This window comes from Austrofundulus limnaeus, unplaced genomic scaffold (assembly GCF_001266775.1).
Source record: "Austrofundulus limnaeus strain Quisiro unplaced genomic scaffold, Austrofundulus_limnaeus-1.0 Scaffold141, whole genome shotgun sequence".
In the NCBI taxonomy this organism is placed as follows: domain Eukaryota; kingdom Metazoa; phylum Chordata; class Actinopteri; order Cyprinodontiformes; family Rivulidae; genus Austrofundulus; species Austrofundulus limnaeus.
Window position 1 is genome coordinate 1,035,037 of NW_013952543.1, and position 18,427 is coordinate 1,053,463.

The window sequence follows — 18,427 nt, forward strand, 5'->3', positions numbered from 1 at the left end:
CCATACAAGTAGCCCATAAATTTAAAGCCATACTCTGCTCTTTCCAACAATGTAAGTGTCACAGCTCTACGTGAACAATTCACGGAACAAGCAGCCACAGAATAGTGAAAAAGGCTAAATTCTGGAACCATAAACACGAACGTCTTTCCTTTGTTTTTATGGCTTTAATCCACTTTGGAGTGATTTTTTTTTCCACTTGGCTGGACCTGTGCGTCTCCTGTGTTAATGTTGGTACATGTAATATGCTAATTCTGTACTGTGGAGATCATTAAGAGTCGTTGTTGGGTGAAAAAATCTTTCGCTAACACTGTGTTGACCGTGAACCGGAAGTGCTGGGAGTGGCATCCAGTGCTGGGCCTGATGTCCGTGGCMTATAGGCTATTAGCAAGTTAATAAATAATTATTATTGAGTAATAAAATTTACTGTCTCTGCTGTGTTTTGGGATCAGATTATGACAGAAAAATACAAATCAAAACCAGAAAACACCTGCAAACTAAATCTAACCTGTAAAACCACAAAAAAGTATTGTTCATTTTTCTACAAGTTTTTTTATTGTATGTATCCAACAATCAAACTTGAAGTAAACAGTTATTAGTAACTTGAAGATGTAATCAATGAAAACCAGATTTTTGCTTTTAGCTTTTGACATTTACTCAAATAAACTCACAGAAACACATTTGTTCACAGATAGGATCGTATTTTGGCTACGCACTGGCGACAACTGACATCAACAATGATGGGTAAGTCGTGATGCAGTTTTTTTTGCTATTTTTTTTACTTGCATATTGCAGTTTGACTTGAAATAACGGTGCTGTTGACATTTGAAGGATGATTGATCTGCTGGTGGGTGCGCCAATGCTAATGGTTCGAGGTTCTGACAGTCGTCTGGAAGAGATGGGCCGGGTCTACGTTTATCTACAGCGTGGCCCTTTAAAGCTGGAGCTGAGTGCAACTCACCCCCGCCTGACAGGCACCCAGGTGTTTGGGAGATTTGGCAGCACAATTGCACCACTGGGAGACCTGAACCAGGATGGTTTCAATGGTACGAAGGATGAGTTGGACTTACCAGAAACTCTTGAAATAAAACAAGTTAGCATCATCTTGTAATTTGCTTTGGCTTGTCTAAATGTACAAATTAGTGATAGAAAATTTTCACTAGCAAACAAATATAATCAGTATTTATTTGTGTTATATCAAAAAATGCTTTTATTTTATTAAGAAGCGATGCAACATTTGTATCTTGTAGTTCCGCTAATTGGAGTACAGCTCAGGTCTGAAGTAAAACAAGAACTAAACCTAATCTAGATTTAGTTCTGCCTTTTCTTTCCAGCTTTGGCAACAAATTAATTCTAACTGGCCTCATACTGCATTTGTTGATCTTTATATCGCTTATAGTTTGTGATAAATAATTCATACAGTCATCTGCCAAGTATTGTTTAAAAAGGGCTTCACTTTTTCCAAGCACTCCAACTAGTGCAACTTTCCCATGTCCTGGTTACAACATCCATCTACAGCACTGACAACAATGAAAATCAACATAAACACAACAGTCAAGAGGGAACAGCAGCAAAAGTCTATTACATGCACACATTTGCTGTGAATTCTCCAAACAACAAACTGTCCTTTCCTCAAATGAACCAAGTCACGTATTTCTCCTACTTGAGTACAACTTTTGAGTACTCTAACCACCTCTGCCTATCACACACTGATCTAGAAAGACCCAGTCAAATCCACAGATTGTCAAATATGACTCAGTTATATTTAAAATTTTTGATAGACCTTAAAATGCATATTTCTAAGGAGAAGATCTGACACAAACGACTGCAGTTTCCAATGCTATTTACCCCACTTTTACTGCCAAAATATGTATGTTATGTCATCCCATTTACTCGTGAGTAACTGAAAGTTACAAAAACTAACAATCTTCTGATCTTTTGATTTTTGGAAGATGTGGCTATAAGCTGTCCGTTCGGAGGAGAGGACCAACAGGGACTGGTCTACATCTATAACGGATACTCTGAAGGTCTTAAGGAAAAGCCCTCTCAGGTGATTGTGGGCCAGTGGGCTGCTGGGACTGTTCCCGCAAGCTTTGGGTTTGCCCTCCGAGGAGCTAAGGACCTGGACATGAATGGATACCCAGGTACCTGAATGTGCAGCAATATTATGACCAATATCATCTATTTTTATGAATGTCTAATTGTGTTACTTAATTTTCTTTTCTAGATCTGATAGTTGGAGCATTTGGTGTTAATAAGGCAGTTCTTTACAGGTTTGTTGTTTTGAAATCCATTCCTTATCCAGTTATTTAGCTCAGTTTGTTTTAAAGGCTCTATTCTACGTATAAACAATCAAAACAACTAACCAGGCTTTGTAAGTCTGATATAACCCTGTTTTCATTCAAGTGTTTAGGTATAAATAAACCTAAAAAGTTTAAACCGTTACTTTTAGGCAGTGAAGGTAAAAGTGCGACATCCTTTCAATGAAAGCTGCTTTATGATCAACAGATCCCGTCCCATAGTCAACACCAGCGCCTCTCTGACAATTTATCCCACCATGATCAATCCTGAGGAGAAGAACTGCATGATCACCAGTGAAAATGCCAGCATTCCTGTTTCCTGGTGAGTTTGTCCAACACCCAGCTCTTTCTGTCCCTGTCTCAGCCGGTTTCTGAGCCTGTGCACTGTAAAAAACAAAACAAAAAGATGTGCTTCCTCATTTCCTCCTTACATAAACATCTCTGTCCTGCCAGGAAGTTCTGATAAGAAATAACCTTCATGTTGGCTCTCAGGGCACTGATCCGCTCTTGGTTTTGACCTGTATTCTGACTGTTCCGCAGTTACCGTCCTTCTGTTGAGTGCTAACATGCTGAAGAGGAGGATTGTTAGCTGGGTTTTTGGCCTCTTCCAAATGTGCACATTTCAGCTGCAGAGACAGGGGGGGGGAGAGGAAACAGATGACGGTGCCTCGCTGCTTGTCGTGGTCGACGCTGCACTTCTGTGTCGGTTTCCCTCCCTCACCCCTGCTCCACATCCTGATCCATGAAGGAAACTCTTGTATACACATATGTCTTGATTATGCTGCGTTGCCTGGCGATGAGGAGCTGTTGGTGGGGGTGAAAGGAGAAGCRGGGGGGATAATGGGAAAGAGGTTTGTGAGGGGAGGGGCTCGGAGGTCTTTGCAGTTGCTTTGAATGAGATATTGTTTAGTGGTGAAACACAGCTGGGAAACATCAGGACACGTAGACTCCTGTGAGCTTGCACACACAGTTGTGCAGACACAAGAGCGTATGCATGTCAGTACTTCTCAAAAGAAGACATATTTTCTGTTTTATTCTCGCTTTTTTTGCTTTTCCTACTCCCTATTTTCCTTTTTCCTGTTCCCGTTTTTGCTTGTAGTCTTTAGACCCTTTAGTGTGGGGTTAGTCGTAGGTTGTGGAAAGGAGGGGGGGTGTCTCGTGTGGGGTTAGCAGTAAGTTGAAGGGTGGAGGGGTGGTCTTAGAGTTTTCAGACTTGGACAGCAGCTCCGTGTTGTGCAGCTGATGTCATGRGAGAGAAACAGGCTACAGGCTTGTACCGTCAGCCACTGGCTGGTCAGCACTGAAACCCGAGTCTTTGCACGATTTCACCCCTCTTAGCTCTGCTATCCCTTTCTGTGTCAAGGAGGGGCGAGTGGGGTGGAAATGGAGACACAGCACTTTATCAGCCCAGCTGGCAAAAGTGGTCAGATGGCAGCCGTGTCTCCAAACATCCAAATATTTCTCATGTTATTCGTTACATTCCCATTATTCCTCGTGCCCTTTGTAAGTTTAAACCATGTAAGGAGCTGACACAGGAAAACTGATCAACGTGGGAACGTTAGGGAACAAGTTTTGGGCTCTATTGTGTGTGTTGTACGTTTATCCAGAACCTTTCGCATTCATAAATTAGCTTTTCTCCTCAAATCTTTGTTACTTCTGTCCAAAACAGTGTCAACCTGAGTTTCTGCATATCTGCTGATGGGAAACACCTACCAGCCAATCTAGGTGAGCCAATTTTCCACATCTGTGTTGTATTACACGTAATCTGTCAACTGGCCAACAATGTTAGTGTTTTAGAATCACAACTGTTGCAGCTGTAGGTCTCTGGGTTTTTTCCTGTGACTGTTTAATGCTCAGTCCTTTTCCATGTTTTATCACTTTTCCTATCAGCCTTTAGTTACTGTCTTTAATTACACCATCCTTCATCTACGAATGCTACCCCTGACATTATTTTAAGGTTACATTGGCTGTATTGTGTGTGAGTCTCGGTAAGTTTATGGAGGTTTTTTTCCCAACCTGTCATTAGGGCGACTTCAGGGCATTCATCAGGCCATGAATGCACACTTGTGTGTTATGTGTTCCAGATTTCCAGGTGGAGGTGCAGCTTGACAGTCACAAGCACAAGCAGAAAGGTGCAGTGAAGAGGGCTCTGTTCTCAGATTCCCAGGAGGCTTTGCTGCGGAGAAGTGTTAGAGTGCGCCGCGGGGAGCGTCTGTGCGACCAGACAAAGATCTACTTGAGAGTAGGATTTTTGTGATTTTAATTTGTGAACTGGCTTTGATACTCACTGTAAACCTGCCTTGAAAATCTAAAAAGGTTTAATAATAGAAGTTGTATAATGCAAACTTAGTATTATTATTATTATTATTATTTGGTCTTAAACAACAGATGTTTTTTCATTAGTAAAAATCTCCCAGTTTTTTTCCACAAACTGCAATGTGTTTCTTTAACTGCAGGATGAGAAGGACTTCAGGGATAAACTTTCCCCTATTTTCGTGGCCTTCAACTTCAGCTTGGATCCAAAAGCTGCTGCTGACACCCACGGCCTGCGGCCCATCCTCAACTATCAGACCACCGACGTCATTGAGCAGAAGGTACTTTAACATTAGTTACATTTGCCTGTACTCTTTAGGCATTTTTCCATTGTTAAGAACGGTTCCACTCGGTTCTCGTCGGATCGGTTCTACTCAGGTGTAGGTGATTTGCCACTGCAACTTGTGTCCCCACTGGCGGTAACGTCGTTTAAAAGTGGGTGGAATAATTAACATGGAGGAGCTGAAGCTGCTGTTGGTCTTTGCTCATTTAGCGCTACAGCTAACCATTAAGTCTATTGAAATATAAAAAAAGTTTAGTCTGTAAATAATACTCATACTCTGCTACAGCAAACCGTTGCTCATAAATGCAGTAAAACACCACCAAAACGATTTTCTTATAAATGAACTTGCAGTTATTGCTCACTTTATGCCCGTGAGTGTGAGTAAATATAGGCTATGTTGTTGATTTTTTTTCTTCCGGATTTAACGCAAAACAAGTAGCATTGCCTGCTAGTATCTTCATTGCACAAAATAAAAATCAGACAAGAAATAAACATATAAAAAAACACAGTCACTTAAAAAAACTACTTTAAAGTCAAAATGTAAAGAGAGAAGCTCCTCTCTCCTGTAGCCGCAGGACCCGTGGCTTTCTTGACCCGGATGGCGAGACAGCTGGTACCGATGTTGAAGAATTGTCCCAGGAGCTCAGCTGGTCACTTGTCAAACTTGACTCTGAACAAAAAGACAATGATGAGCCTAGAATTTAATTGTTTTTAGCCTGGATCGCTAACTAGCCATTTAGCTGCTAGCAAGCTAGTTGCTAACTAGTTAGCAATAGAAACGAACATGCACAAAGGACACATCAGTACAAACTTTGTAAAGAAAAAGTACAATTTCACAAGCGAGATATGTGTCCCACAAATTACATTCAATAAAATGCATGAAGTAAAGATGTAACATTCACCAACGATCCGAATCTTTTGAACGGCTCTTTACAAAAAAYGATAGGAGCCAAGTCCCGGACAGTAAAGAGACGTTTTTATTTATTTATTTTTTATTCCTCACATAATATTTATTTTTTCATACTTAAGTCGCTCCTGATTTGCTTTTTCATGGAAAACTGGCAGAACAGTGGCATTCAGCAACTCACAAGGAAAGCTGGAGGGGGTTTCTGTTTGACAAAACATGTGGTTTCACCCACGTAATATGATGATGTCGTCATGTACGGCTATGTGATGACGTATTTCCCTATGTGATGATCTAACTTGTTCAAAATTGAACGGCTCTTTTGAGCAGCTCCTCGAGATCCAGATTCCTTCAAAGAACTGTTTCTTCCATCACTAGCTTGAAGCACTCACCGTCTTCAGATGTCTCTGAAGTTTGTCAAGAGTCCCAGTCTACAGTTGTAGATCACCTCCATTTACCTAAACCGGCTCCAGTCCCACTTATTTGAGCTACTCCAGCTGTTGTGTTCCTTTGCTGCTCTAAAATTTGGCTGAAGATTTTTTAGTTTCTCCCGGTGCTTCTCCATCGTTTGCAAAATCTATGAAAATTATGGTTTTTTTTGGAACACTCAACCTTCCATAGTTTCCACTTCCTAACCCTTTCTAAATAAACTATAGCAGAAATGCTCTGAGTTATTTTACTTTACACGGGATTTGAACTGGTGACCTCACCTTCTCTAACCACTGAATATTTTAAATTTTCTGCCCGTCTATCCTTCCTTGGAGACAACAGATCCAGGAGGGTACACCAGACCTCCCTTTCCTAGAGAACCTAGAGAACCATCCAATATTCTCCTAAGGTATTTCAAGTGTTCGCAGGCCAGAGGAGGTACATAATCCCTCCAGTGAGTTCTGGGTCTGCTCCAAGATCTTGTCTCAGTTGGGCATGCTCAGATAAACCTTGGATGTGCCCAGGAGGCACCCTAAACAAATCCCTGAACCTCCTTAGCTTACGCCTTTTGATAAGGAGGAGTAGCTCTACTCTGAGCTTCCCTCTGGAGGACATTTACCTAAGGCTGCATATTAGAGGAAACTAGTTTCAAACATTTTATCCATCATGATCCTAAGCTCTTTACCCTAGGTTAAAGTTGTATAAGAGATGAACCAATGAAATGACTTTTGGCTTAGTTCCATCTGCACCACAGGCCAGAGCAACAACCTCATTACTAAAATCTGTTTGCTTAAGGTGCGAGAGAAAATTGTAGTGGAGTGAAAAGCCATGTTTCCATACAATTTTAATTCGAATTTTGAGCGAACCTTTAAAATGTTGCAAAAAGGAGAGAGAAAAAAAAGAAATGCGAATCAGATGTGTTTCCATCAAGTGGCTTGAAGTGAATCAACCAGACTACACTAAGTAATTATATCAGACGTTGATGTTACGCATGGCTGTAGTAAACAGGAAGTATAGTCACAAACTCACAGGGATACATATCTCATGACAATGGAGAGGTTATCAGGAACATGTTGCTGCTATCGGGAAAATTGTAATTATTCTGTTATATCAACTGGTTTTGGCGATGTGCTGACTGGAGACGTAGAAAAATAAATGTAATTCTTTTCACATTAAGGGAATATCCTGGAAGACGTTGACAGCGGGAGGAGGGGCCAACTGCAGTTGCTACAATCATTGGACAGCAGGAACAGCTGATCGCTACGTCAGAACTTATTTGGCAAATGTCTCTCCTTTTGTGCATTGACTCTTTTTTGAAAAAACCCATAACTCCCTCAAGCGAGCGTAAAAATGTTTTTGCAAAATCGAGCAAGTTTTTTTTCTGAATCGTACCGTTTCTATTCACCTTTTCTAATGCAATACTTCAAAATGCACATAAAAAACAAGAACATGACTATTGTCTGAGTACTCATGGATAATGTTACATAGTGGTTGATACTACAGGATGAGCTACAAACCGCGTCACTCTGTGTGTTTCCATCAAGGCTTTTTGATGTGCATTTAGAAGTCGGATGGAAACAGCAAAATTGGAAAAAAAAAATCCTCAATTCACTAAAAAGTTTTTACGCTCGCTTGAGGTGGTTTTTGGGTTTTTCGATAAACACTTAATGCGCAAAAGTACAGATGGAAAAACTTTTGCCGAATAAGTTGTGACGTAGCCAACATTTACCTCACGTAGCTGATCAGCCGTTCCACAGTACCGGAACCAGTTTTAGGTCGGCTGCAGCCGCGACTGGCAGCAGAACCCTCCTCCCGCTGTCGGCGTCTTCTCAGTAATCCCGTAACGTGAAGAAAATTGCATTTCATTCTCTACGTCTCCAGACAGCAGCAACATCGCCAAAACTAGTTGATAACAGAATAATTACAACTTTCCTGATAGTAGAAACGCATTCATGATAACTTCTCTCCATTATCCTGAGATGATTGGACCCTGCGAGTTTAGCAACAGTTACTTCCTGTTTACTACGCACATGCATATGACGTAATTGATTTGCGTCAAGCCAGTTGATGGAAACTCCGTTTGATTTGCATTTCTTAATTTTTTCCTTTTTGCGAAATAATTAAAATTAGTTCAAAATTCGAATTAAAATTGGATGTAATTGGATGGAAACACGATTACTGACTCATTTGGTTCAAGACTTTCTATATTCAGCCATTTTTAAAATCTGCTAAACATGCATCATTTCATCTCTGGTGCAGCCTGCATCATCTGAGTGTTCAGTAATGCCCATCAGATTAGAACATTTAGAAAATGCAATCAGTGTAATTTGAGCCCCATTTTTTGCTCTTTTACTTTTTTCTTTGTTCCAATGTGTTTCAAACTACTTTCTATTGGTCTTTTTCATCCGTGTCTCTTCTAGATATCAAAGCAATTTGGCCTCCAACAGATGTGGTTCGTCTTTGAACCATAACCTTGAGATGAGGCTTCGCTCTAACATCAATCCTCAAACTGTCAAAAAAGTTCAAAAAAAAGAAAAGAAAAATTAAATCAGAAGGTGTGAATGCGATCTTTCTGTTTGTGCGTGTCTGTTTAAAAACGTGTGAGTCAGGCTGCTAACATGTTTTATTAATCTCGCTTCATATTGGGTCAAAGCAGCTATGCAGAAACAGTGGAGAGTGACCATTATACCACAGCCTTGGATCTGATCGGACTCACGTTGCTCTATTGATTTCCACATATGCTTTGAGGATATGCAGCGGGCCATGTAACATTTCAACAGCTGTGCCAAGTTCTTTTCAAGCTGTAGCGAGACAGTTGATCTTCCTGGAGCAGCTTCTCTCTCTCTCTCTCTCTCTCTCTCTCTCTCTCTCTCTCTCTCTCTCTCGTTTGAACATTTTCCACATCTTTGAGTGGAGTTCTGAGGGATCTATGAATTTATATCATTTATAGATATTGTTTTTTTGGAATGTGGAAATGGTTCAAACTGTAGATCAATGGCCTCACTGTTCTTAAACTAATATCATGTGATCAAATGAGTATGACTCTGATAAATGGGCTCTATTTATATTCGTTTTGCTTCATTGTGTCACATGCTGATGTCACTGGAGTACATTGATGGGACAACAACAGTGTTTTCCAGTCTTATACTGACATGCAACCTAGGGTGAACATGTGGCCAAGTTAGCATTGTGGTTACCATGGTGTTCATAATTAAAGCCCCTTGATGGTGTAATAACAAGGGGTGCGCATTGCTCTCTTTAATCTTTTCTCCCTTTCTATTTATTATCCTTATCTTCATCATCATACTGTCAGTCTCAGTGAGATGCAACCCTGCCGCCGCTCTGCCACATGTTTGGTGGTCACGCAATCATCCAGTAGCGTTTCTGCTCCAAAGTATAATCTCTACGTCCTCGGCCCTGTTTCCAGTTCAACACAGATATCTCACGTCCCAGCATGCCCTCGAAGGAGCAGGCTCCTCCCTCTCTATATGATTGTATACAGCTGTGGTTGGCAGGGTGGTGAAGTGTGCGGCGAAAGCGCGGTTCACCACACTGGGCTGTGATGTGGGGCGTGGGTGAGAGCTGGGAGCTGGCAGCTGCACGCTTAGCATCTCTGAACTGCTCATTATTTCCCTCCTTTTAAACCAAACAGTGTGTGTGTGTGTGTGTGTGTGTGTGTGTGTGTGTGTGTGTGTGTGTGTGTCAGGACAGCTGATTCATGGGAGTGTGTCTGTGCTCGTCGTCACATCTATAAGACAGTATTGTCTGCTTGGGCTGCAATTCAGACAATACTGACAAAACTGTTGGAGAGGTTATCCAGGTGTGTGTGTGTGTGTGTGTGTGTGTGTGTGTGTGTATTAGTGGTCGGAGGCAGGGGTGGAATGTGTTAGTCACGGTACATGCTGGATCTTGTCGCACAAATCAGGTTGTATACTTTTAACAGAAGGATGATGTAGCATGTGCTATTTTCACATTCACAAAGGCCGAGCATTTCTTGAAGTAATCTATGTTTAATAATGACAATACTATAAAGCAGGGCTATTCAACTAAATTGCTCTGGGGGGCCACAGTTAATGCAGACAGGGGCCGAATATCCAGTCATTTTGTAAATACACCAATTATTACAAAACTCTGTTACCTTTGAATTAGTTTATTTTGCTGCATTTAATCATGGATATAACATACAACCAGTATGTAGTGATAGTAAAACAATATCAAAAACAAAAATAACTAGGGATGCATGATATATCGGTATTGAAATCGGTATCGGCCGATATTGGTAATTTTTTAGAATATCGGTATCAGTCTGATATGTAAAACTGGGCCGATATTAATGTCCAATATTGATTTCCCACTTTTTAGCTTTAGTTTCTGTTTTGGGAGGGGAGCTGGTTGGTTGAGCGGCATCTGTTTGATCGTGATAGTAATACTGACGCTGCATAGTCAGGAATAACTGAAGTAAGGAGCCATGTCAGAGGTCTGGTTGTTTATTTACAGTATCAAAAAAGACCCAAGTGTGTTTTTGCGTATATGTACAATATAATTTGTGTGTTTGTGTAATATCAGTAAATATCGGTTATTGGCCATAACAGCAATAATTATATCAGATATCGATATCGGCTGAAATTTTCATATCGGTGCATCCCTAAAAATAAGATCATGGCTCCTTTTTAACACAAATATTATTTTTGACATTTGCTAAATTTTAAAACCAGTTTTATTTTCACTTTCATAGTTTTATCTTCAACTGCTTGTAGTTTTGACTCTCTTAGATGTTCATAGAAATGGTTTTTACCAGCTTCTAGCCAAGAATATGACGTTTTTGCAGATACCAAACATGTCTATGTCCACCTAAAATAACTTCTAGCAATTAAGGTAGAAAACCAGGGATGTGGACTTAAGAGATGAATAAACCACATGGTGGGCCACATTTTGGTCACTTGTGGGCCAGATGTGGCCCACGGGCCACTAGTTGAATAGCCCTGCTATAAAGGTTAGTCAAACCTGAAAAATTATGAAAATTTCTAATTTGGAATGATGTGAATGACTCAACATCTCTACAGCTGACATAATTCAAACATTTTCTTGGTTTGCTAATGTCAGCCATGTTGTGTTGTGTAGATGTGCATTCAAATTTATTTTTCAGAAAGTTTCATTAATATCTGTGCAGAAATTCATGAAATATTTTACTAACAGATAAGCAAATTCAACTGTAAACCGTTAATGGCAAATTTGATTAAAAAACGTCATTTGCCCTTTTAGGCTCAGATTCTGCTGGACTGCGGAGAGGACAACATCTGCGTTCCTGACTTGAAGCTTGCAGTTTATAGGTGAGTCTGTTCATATCCTTGTTTTTGTCCCAGAGCAGATGGTTTCAGGAAATAAAGTAGATTTTATTGCAATATGCACAGTAAACTCTGAACAGGGTCACAGACGCTGAACTCTTCAAGTCCTTCCTGCCCGAACAGGACCTTTTCAATTTGTGTGATAAAGCATGAATGCAGCTGTTTTTCTTGCTCCGGCTGCTTTGTTTAGTTTGAACATACCAGAAAGTAAGTTTTAATAGCCGCAACATTGAAGCAGAGTGTCACGCCATCTTGTGAAAACAGTAAGCAGCACTGTTCTTCATTTGCTGAATAGTTGACAGAGGAGATCAAGGAAAGTGTTTGGATAGCTGTTTGCCAGAAAGCAACCTCGTTGGTCTCCGAAGCCGTCAGGAGCACCCGGGGTTACCACACTCTGATTCAAGAAATCTGTTAGCATTTTTCTCAAAAATAACAACCTCCCTGATGCTCCCATTTTCTGCTCTGTCATTTTGATTTCACATTCCTATATTTATCTACCATCTGCCTCCATTTTTTAAAAACGTATGGCCGATCTGTCACACATGAAATAATCTGCTTGCCAACAGATGTAGAAAGTGTGATTAGTGCAATTTAGCCCAACCTTGTTGTTTGCGTCTGTTCTGTACTACATCACAGAAATGTAACAGTGCTTGGAGGAGTTGACAGAATGACAACAATTTAGTAGAATTTGTCAAAATTTGGTTATTCATCATTCCTACAGTCTTTTATTCTGCTGCCAAATCATATAACCTATTAGTGCAAGGATTCCTCAGGGAGGYTTGAAGGTTTTGTGGTGTTTTTTAGTCTTTAGTTGTGTTTAGGTTTCACAAAGATTGTGGTTGACTTTCAGGTCAACAGCAGATCTGATGTTTTATGTAATCACAAGAAAAGGAAAGTAGGTTCTGTGAAAATGTTATCAATGATTATTATCCTGTCTGTTAGGCTCTAGTCCACAATGTATCCAGCTGTTTAATCAAATGTATTCATTCATATAAATGCTATATTTTTTCAACTTTTACAAACTTTGCGTTCACCAGTTATTATCATGGAAGTCTGTGGTTATTTTTGAGCACATGCAGAAGCAGCTTTATCTTGCAGTCTGGGGTATYGTCAAAAAATATCTGTGTAATATGAAACTGTGATGTTGTGACGGTTCCTTTTTTTTATTTATTTATTTTTACTGATTTTATTGCTATTTATTTGATTAATTAAGTTGGGTGCCAGCCAGGTTTCCCTCCTGACATGTAGGATGTTAGCAACTATTTTATGGTTTTCTTAAACTGTTTTATAACAAATATGGTTTAGAGTTATTTTTAGTTTAACCATACACACAAGGACATGTAGATTACATAAAAAGAAAATATAACTACACACCCTTTCAACTTTAACTAAATATTTAGTAACAAAAAATATGCTTAAACAAAGAAAGTGAGCACAAACAAAGGAAAAAAATTTTTTTTTCAAATATATTTCTTACAAAACAAAATAGAACAAACAAAATAGAAAAATATAAATACAAACAATACACCCCCCCTCCCCCCATGATTGGTGTGAAAACCACTTAAATTCAAAGTTCAACATAAACAAATAAGCTTCCAGCTTGGCTCCACAAGCAAGAAGATGGTGGTCTGACTTCACAAACACAAAGAGGGCTTGGCTCCACAAGCAAAGGTTGATGGTGTTAAGATTAACTTAACACCAAAAAAAAAACAAAAAAAACACTCCCACAAAACAAAATACACACACACAAAAAAACTACTCATACAAAAAAACCCTCCACATTACAGGAGCTAAAACACACAAAAATAATACAATTACTGTTTTCATATGTCGTTTCATTTGATTTAATAACAAGAAACAAACTTACTTTTTGACGAGTTTGTTTTAAGACGGCTGGTGTGTTTTAGGTTTTGTGGTTTACTGAAAGAAAACAAGATAATTGGTTCTCTGTAGTTTTACGTTATTTATACATTAATTTTAGTTTAAGGTTTTGTAGGAGACTTACATTTTGTTTGTTGTTTAGTGATGTTGCGTCATCAGCGTGCGCGAGGGGTTTCTCCTGATTTGGGAAACGACGGGACGGAACTTTCCGGCGTCGTGTCCTGCAGTCTTTTATCTTTTTTATCAGCTCGGCTTCAGCAGTTTTAACTCCATAAACCCGACGATTTGAAAAAAAGTTGTCCTCAGCGGGATTAAACGCCTCGTGATGGGCTAATGTAATGCAGTATTGGAGAACTGCTGCACTTGGGTCTTGTGAAACGAACACACACACTGAGCGTGGGCGGTTCTTAAAGAGGAAGTCACTGCGGCTTTACGCAGGTGATCGCAAAATGAATAAATTATTCATATTGTGATCACCATCGGAATCCGCTGTCAGATTTAATATTGGTGTAGGATTAAAAAATATCCACATCCCAATGCGTTTTGGAGGTAATGCGCACAGTATTTACACACACTAACTCTAAATACGCATATATTGTACAAAATAACTTACTGGTTACACTGTTATGAAAATAAGCATACAAACAACTGCTCAAATATTCATAAAATAAAACATAAAATTAAAAACTTTCATTCACAAGAGTGATGTGCTCAGATACTCCATAAACTACGTTACATTTCTTCACAAGAAGCCGGTTCCTCAACGTCTTCTTAGGTCTCAAAATCATCCTGGAACCTCCGTGATGGCTTGATGACTCTTGAAGAACATCTTGCAGATATTATTCTAAGAAAATGTTTCCTCTCCGCTTCGAAAAAGAAAACACGCAATTGCTCATAACTTTCCATTACACTGCACCACCGAATGTCTTTATTTACCGGGCTTCCTGCAACCGATCACGTGATGTTACCGTAAAACCCCTTATATTTGCGAAAAGCCCAGACTCCTGGCTTTCAGGATCCATTGGGATTTTTCAGATTGCACAAACGGTCGAGAACTTACAGTTTAAAAAAAAAGGATGACAAAATGTGCCGACAGGCTCGGTGAGGTTGTACAGAGTGCGTGAAATGAATTAATGGGGCGCACTTTATAAATATGTTTTAAACTTTAGAGTTGGGATAAAATATCAAGTCTTTTCAAGTAAACAGGTTCAAGTCCAATTCAAGTCTCAAGTTATTGGTGTCAAAGTCAAGTCTAAGTCTCTGAACGTTTTTTCAAGTCAACTCTAAAGTCTTAAAATTAATGACTCGAGTTTGACTYGAGTCCAAGTCATGTGACTCGAGTCCCCACCTCTGTGAATAATTAGACTGAGGTGGAAACAGGTGAAAAAAATAAACTAAAAATAATTTGGTGCAACTCCAGGTTGCAACAACGTAAAGGTTTAACAAATAAAGCTACTATGAACCACTAGGAAATTCTGCACATTTGAAGGGGTCTATTTGAAYATTATTGATGAGCAAAAAATGGCACGCCCATGCCCATTTCCCACCAAGACAACAAAATGCTAATTTTGTCATCTTAAAACGCTGCAGGCTTCAAAATTTCATATGGTAAATGGCCTGAACTTACATAGTGCCTTATCAAATCCGTCGGTGCATGGAGGCTGCCATGCACAAACGCCACCAGATCCTCTGACCACCACCAGCGGGCAGGGCAGGTGAACTGTCTTGCCCAAGGGCACAACAACAGATGAATAGGGTGGGGGTTTGAACCGGCAATCTACCGGTAGCAGAACAAACACCCACTTCCTGTCGCCTCTGTCGCCTCACTAATTTCTAAACCTATAAGAAACATAGCAATGATCACTCCTCATTTTACTACTGTACTACCATAGTACTCTAACACAATTAGAMCCATATTAAATCTGTAAGAAATTCATCAATTGACAATTAATCTTCATTTTTGCTTTGATTGGCMCCACAGTGACAGAAAGGAAGTCTACCTCGGTGATGACAACTCGGTGACCTTGACTTTCAATGCCAGGAATGAAGGAGAGGGAGGAGCTTATGAGGCAGAGCTGCATGTAGTGTTACCCCCTGAGTCTGACTACACCGGTATTGCTCGTAACAATGAGGTAAGATGGGAGAACACCAAAATACGAATAAATAATTTGCAGCTTTCTGGAGCTAATATGTTGACATGTCCTCTTTCTTCTTAGAGTTTAACCCAGCTCACCTGCAGCTATGAGACCGAGAACCAGACCCGCTACCTCAGCTGTGATCTGGGCAACCCAATGAAGGCTGGTACCAACGTAAGAACAATGTTTCGGTTTATGCGAAAAATGGTGTAACGCCCTTTTAAAAAGGAAATTGTTGGTGTTTAGAAGATGAAGTATGTGGGTTGAGGTGTGCATAGCACAGGAAATATTGGCATGTGTTAGGAAATGTGACAGGAAAGGGAAGATTTCACCTGTAACTTCAGCTTCCTGCTGGGAAAAGTTCCTCTTTTTTAACGACTAGGTCAAAAACTGGTGTTAATGTTTTAACTGGTCTGCAGTGGAAACCTGACAACTAAATGTTAACAAGGTAAAGACAAAACAATAATTTTTCAACCTGTATTGAAAAATTATGATCTTATGATTTCCTCTCCAAATTAGAATCCTGTTGGTTACATGACCTTAAAACATTTTCATATTTATTGAAGTGGTTCTGTGGACAGGTTAGGAACGATAAACATCTTCATATCATTTACAAAACAGCAACACAGAAATTGCCAAAACAAAACCAAATGCCCTCAGTTTGTCATAAAACTATTCAAGCCAGTTTCAGGTTTTGGACCTACTTTAACTTACATTGGTTAGGTAAAACATCTGAAAGACAACACAAAACTTCCTAATACTAGCTTTTGTAACCTAAGGGCAAAATGATAATACCAAATTAGTTCTGTGATGTGAGCAAACACCGGCATTGAATATGCAACCTGTAGCTAGTAAGCTAATTAACTAGGCTAGCTAGCTAATTAAATCAGTGTTAGCAGAGGTTAGTAGATATTTGACCAACATCAATAATTTGAAAAATAAATGGTTAATAGAGTCAAAAGATATTATTATTACAATAATATTATATTAGGGAAGGGGCAGGATTGAGTTTAGCTTTTAACTGGTAATAAAATAAATACATTTTACCTTAATGTGACCAGATTTCTGACACAAAATCTGAGGATAGATCCATTTCAGATATGGAGAAACGAGGACAGTTTCAGTTTRCTGTTTAATGTCCTAACTGTTATTAAACAAATTTAACATGAATTTTGTTTCAGACATCCTTTAGAAGTTAGTTACTCCTCTTAAAAAGTCAAATTTACATTTTTAATTTAAAACATTTACAAGGAACAAGCTTTCTAAAACGTAAAGCCATCATACTGCACTGTAAAGCTGTTTCTTCTGCTGCTCGTTCTTTGTCTGCCTGACCTTTGAAAACACAACCGTCTGCCTCAGGTGGTGGCTTGAAATATACAATACAACAGGTATTTAACATTCTGAACTTTTCCACAAAAGTCTTTTTCAATGTATCTGAACTATTACTTCGGTATGTTTGTAACAATAAAGCAATTAGACTGTGATGAGTCACAATGTGAAGTGAATCATTTCTATGCCTAATTTGTTTCTTATTTGTTTCAAACAGAGCAGAGCTGTTTTTAGCAAAAATATTTTTAACAAATGTTCATCTTTCTAAAATCCTTATTTTTTATACAACCTGCTTAGTAAAAATGTAAGTAATATATCTGAGCTTTGTGTAAACAATCTATATATTATGTTTGACTTTCACAGCTTTGGGCAGGTCTGCGTTTCACTGTGCCACGGCTAAAGGACACACACAAAACTGTCCAGTTTGATGTTCAGATACGCAGGTACAATTAAGCCTACCATGCAGAAGAAACAGCTTGTTTAATATTTACGGAATCCATCCCAACTCCTTTCAAACGACTTCAGCTAATCAGGATCATTTTYTCCTCTTCCCTGTTTCCACAGTAAAAACGAGAACAATTCCAACAGTGAAGTTGTGTCCTACAAGCTGGAGGTGGTTGTTCAGGCTGATGTCATTCTTCAGGGGTGAGATGAGCAGATTTATTTTTTCAAACTTCTGGGACTTCATTAGGTCTCCCTGCACTTGTTCTCACAGCCCTCTTTCTCTTTTTAAAGTGTGTCTCGACCAGATAAGGTTTTCTTTCCCCTGGCCAACTGGAAAGTGCCCAAAACGTATGCAGTGGAACAGGATGTGGGGCCTGCTGTGGAACACATTTATGAGGTAATCAGCTATGCTCTTAGTTAGGTACATTCATCAGGGCGGGGCAGACTGAGCCTCCTGTTCAATCAAGAAAAAAAAGTAAAACTTTGTAGAGCAGTAAAGAATAATACAAAAGAAACTCCTTTTAAAAATGAACTCCAAAAAAACAGAGTGATGCTGGGAGAAAAACTGTTGTAACATTGCAGCTTCTGCTTTAAATAGGAAATTAATATAGAAAATTAAAAGATGAACTCTTCTGTTTTTATTAAAACAGTGGCTCATTTTAGATACATAAAACAATATTCTCTTGTAAGAAAATGTGTTAAAAACTTGGAAGCCTGAATAACTGCGCAAAAAACAGGTGAATTCTCTGTAAAAACTTTATTCTTCTTCTTCCATCTCATTGTTCAGAGCCACTGTCTTCCAGTGCCTTTTTGTATGGCCCTAAAGCCTACTTCACACTCCCTCCRAACTGCTGAAACTGGCTCAGATTGTCGCAGTTTTACGATGAAAATTACCATATTCTCAGCGTCAACTTGACCACTCCCTTTGTTACAAACCATCCGGCAGAACTTTTTACCCCCTCCACATAAGAACTTATTATGTGATTGATCAGTTTGTGGGACTGTTTGTTTCTGCTGAAAGCACTGACGCTACATTTTGCTTCAACCACTCGCTTCAAAAAAAATAA

At 39.3% G+C, this 18,427-nt stretch overlaps 1 protein-coding gene across 1 annotated transcript in view; it reads left to right on the plus strand.

Annotated features, from left to right (window-relative positions):
- The window catches only part of itga5 (integrin, alpha 5 (fibronectin receptor, alpha polypeptide)), a gene marked incomplete in the record, with an annotated part of 53,428 nt that overhangs the window by 24,695 nt on the left and 10,306 nt on the right, over positions 1-18,427 (plus strand). The window contains 14 exon segments of the mRNA XM_014016259.1: positions 689-741; positions 829-1,043; positions 1,950-2,141; positions 2,225-2,270; positions 2,506-2,619; positions 3,967-4,022; positions 4,382-4,539; positions 4,754-4,891; positions 11,489-11,556; positions 15,434-15,584; positions 15,669-15,761; positions 17,280-17,359; positions 17,481-17,561; positions 17,652-17,757. Coding sequence (XP_013871713.1) covers positions 689-741; positions 829-1,043; positions 1,950-2,141; positions 2,225-2,270; positions 2,506-2,619; positions 3,967-4,022; positions 4,382-4,539; positions 4,754-4,891; positions 11,489-11,556; positions 15,434-15,584; positions 15,669-15,761; positions 17,280-17,359; positions 17,481-17,561; positions 17,652-17,757 — 1,551 coding nt within the window.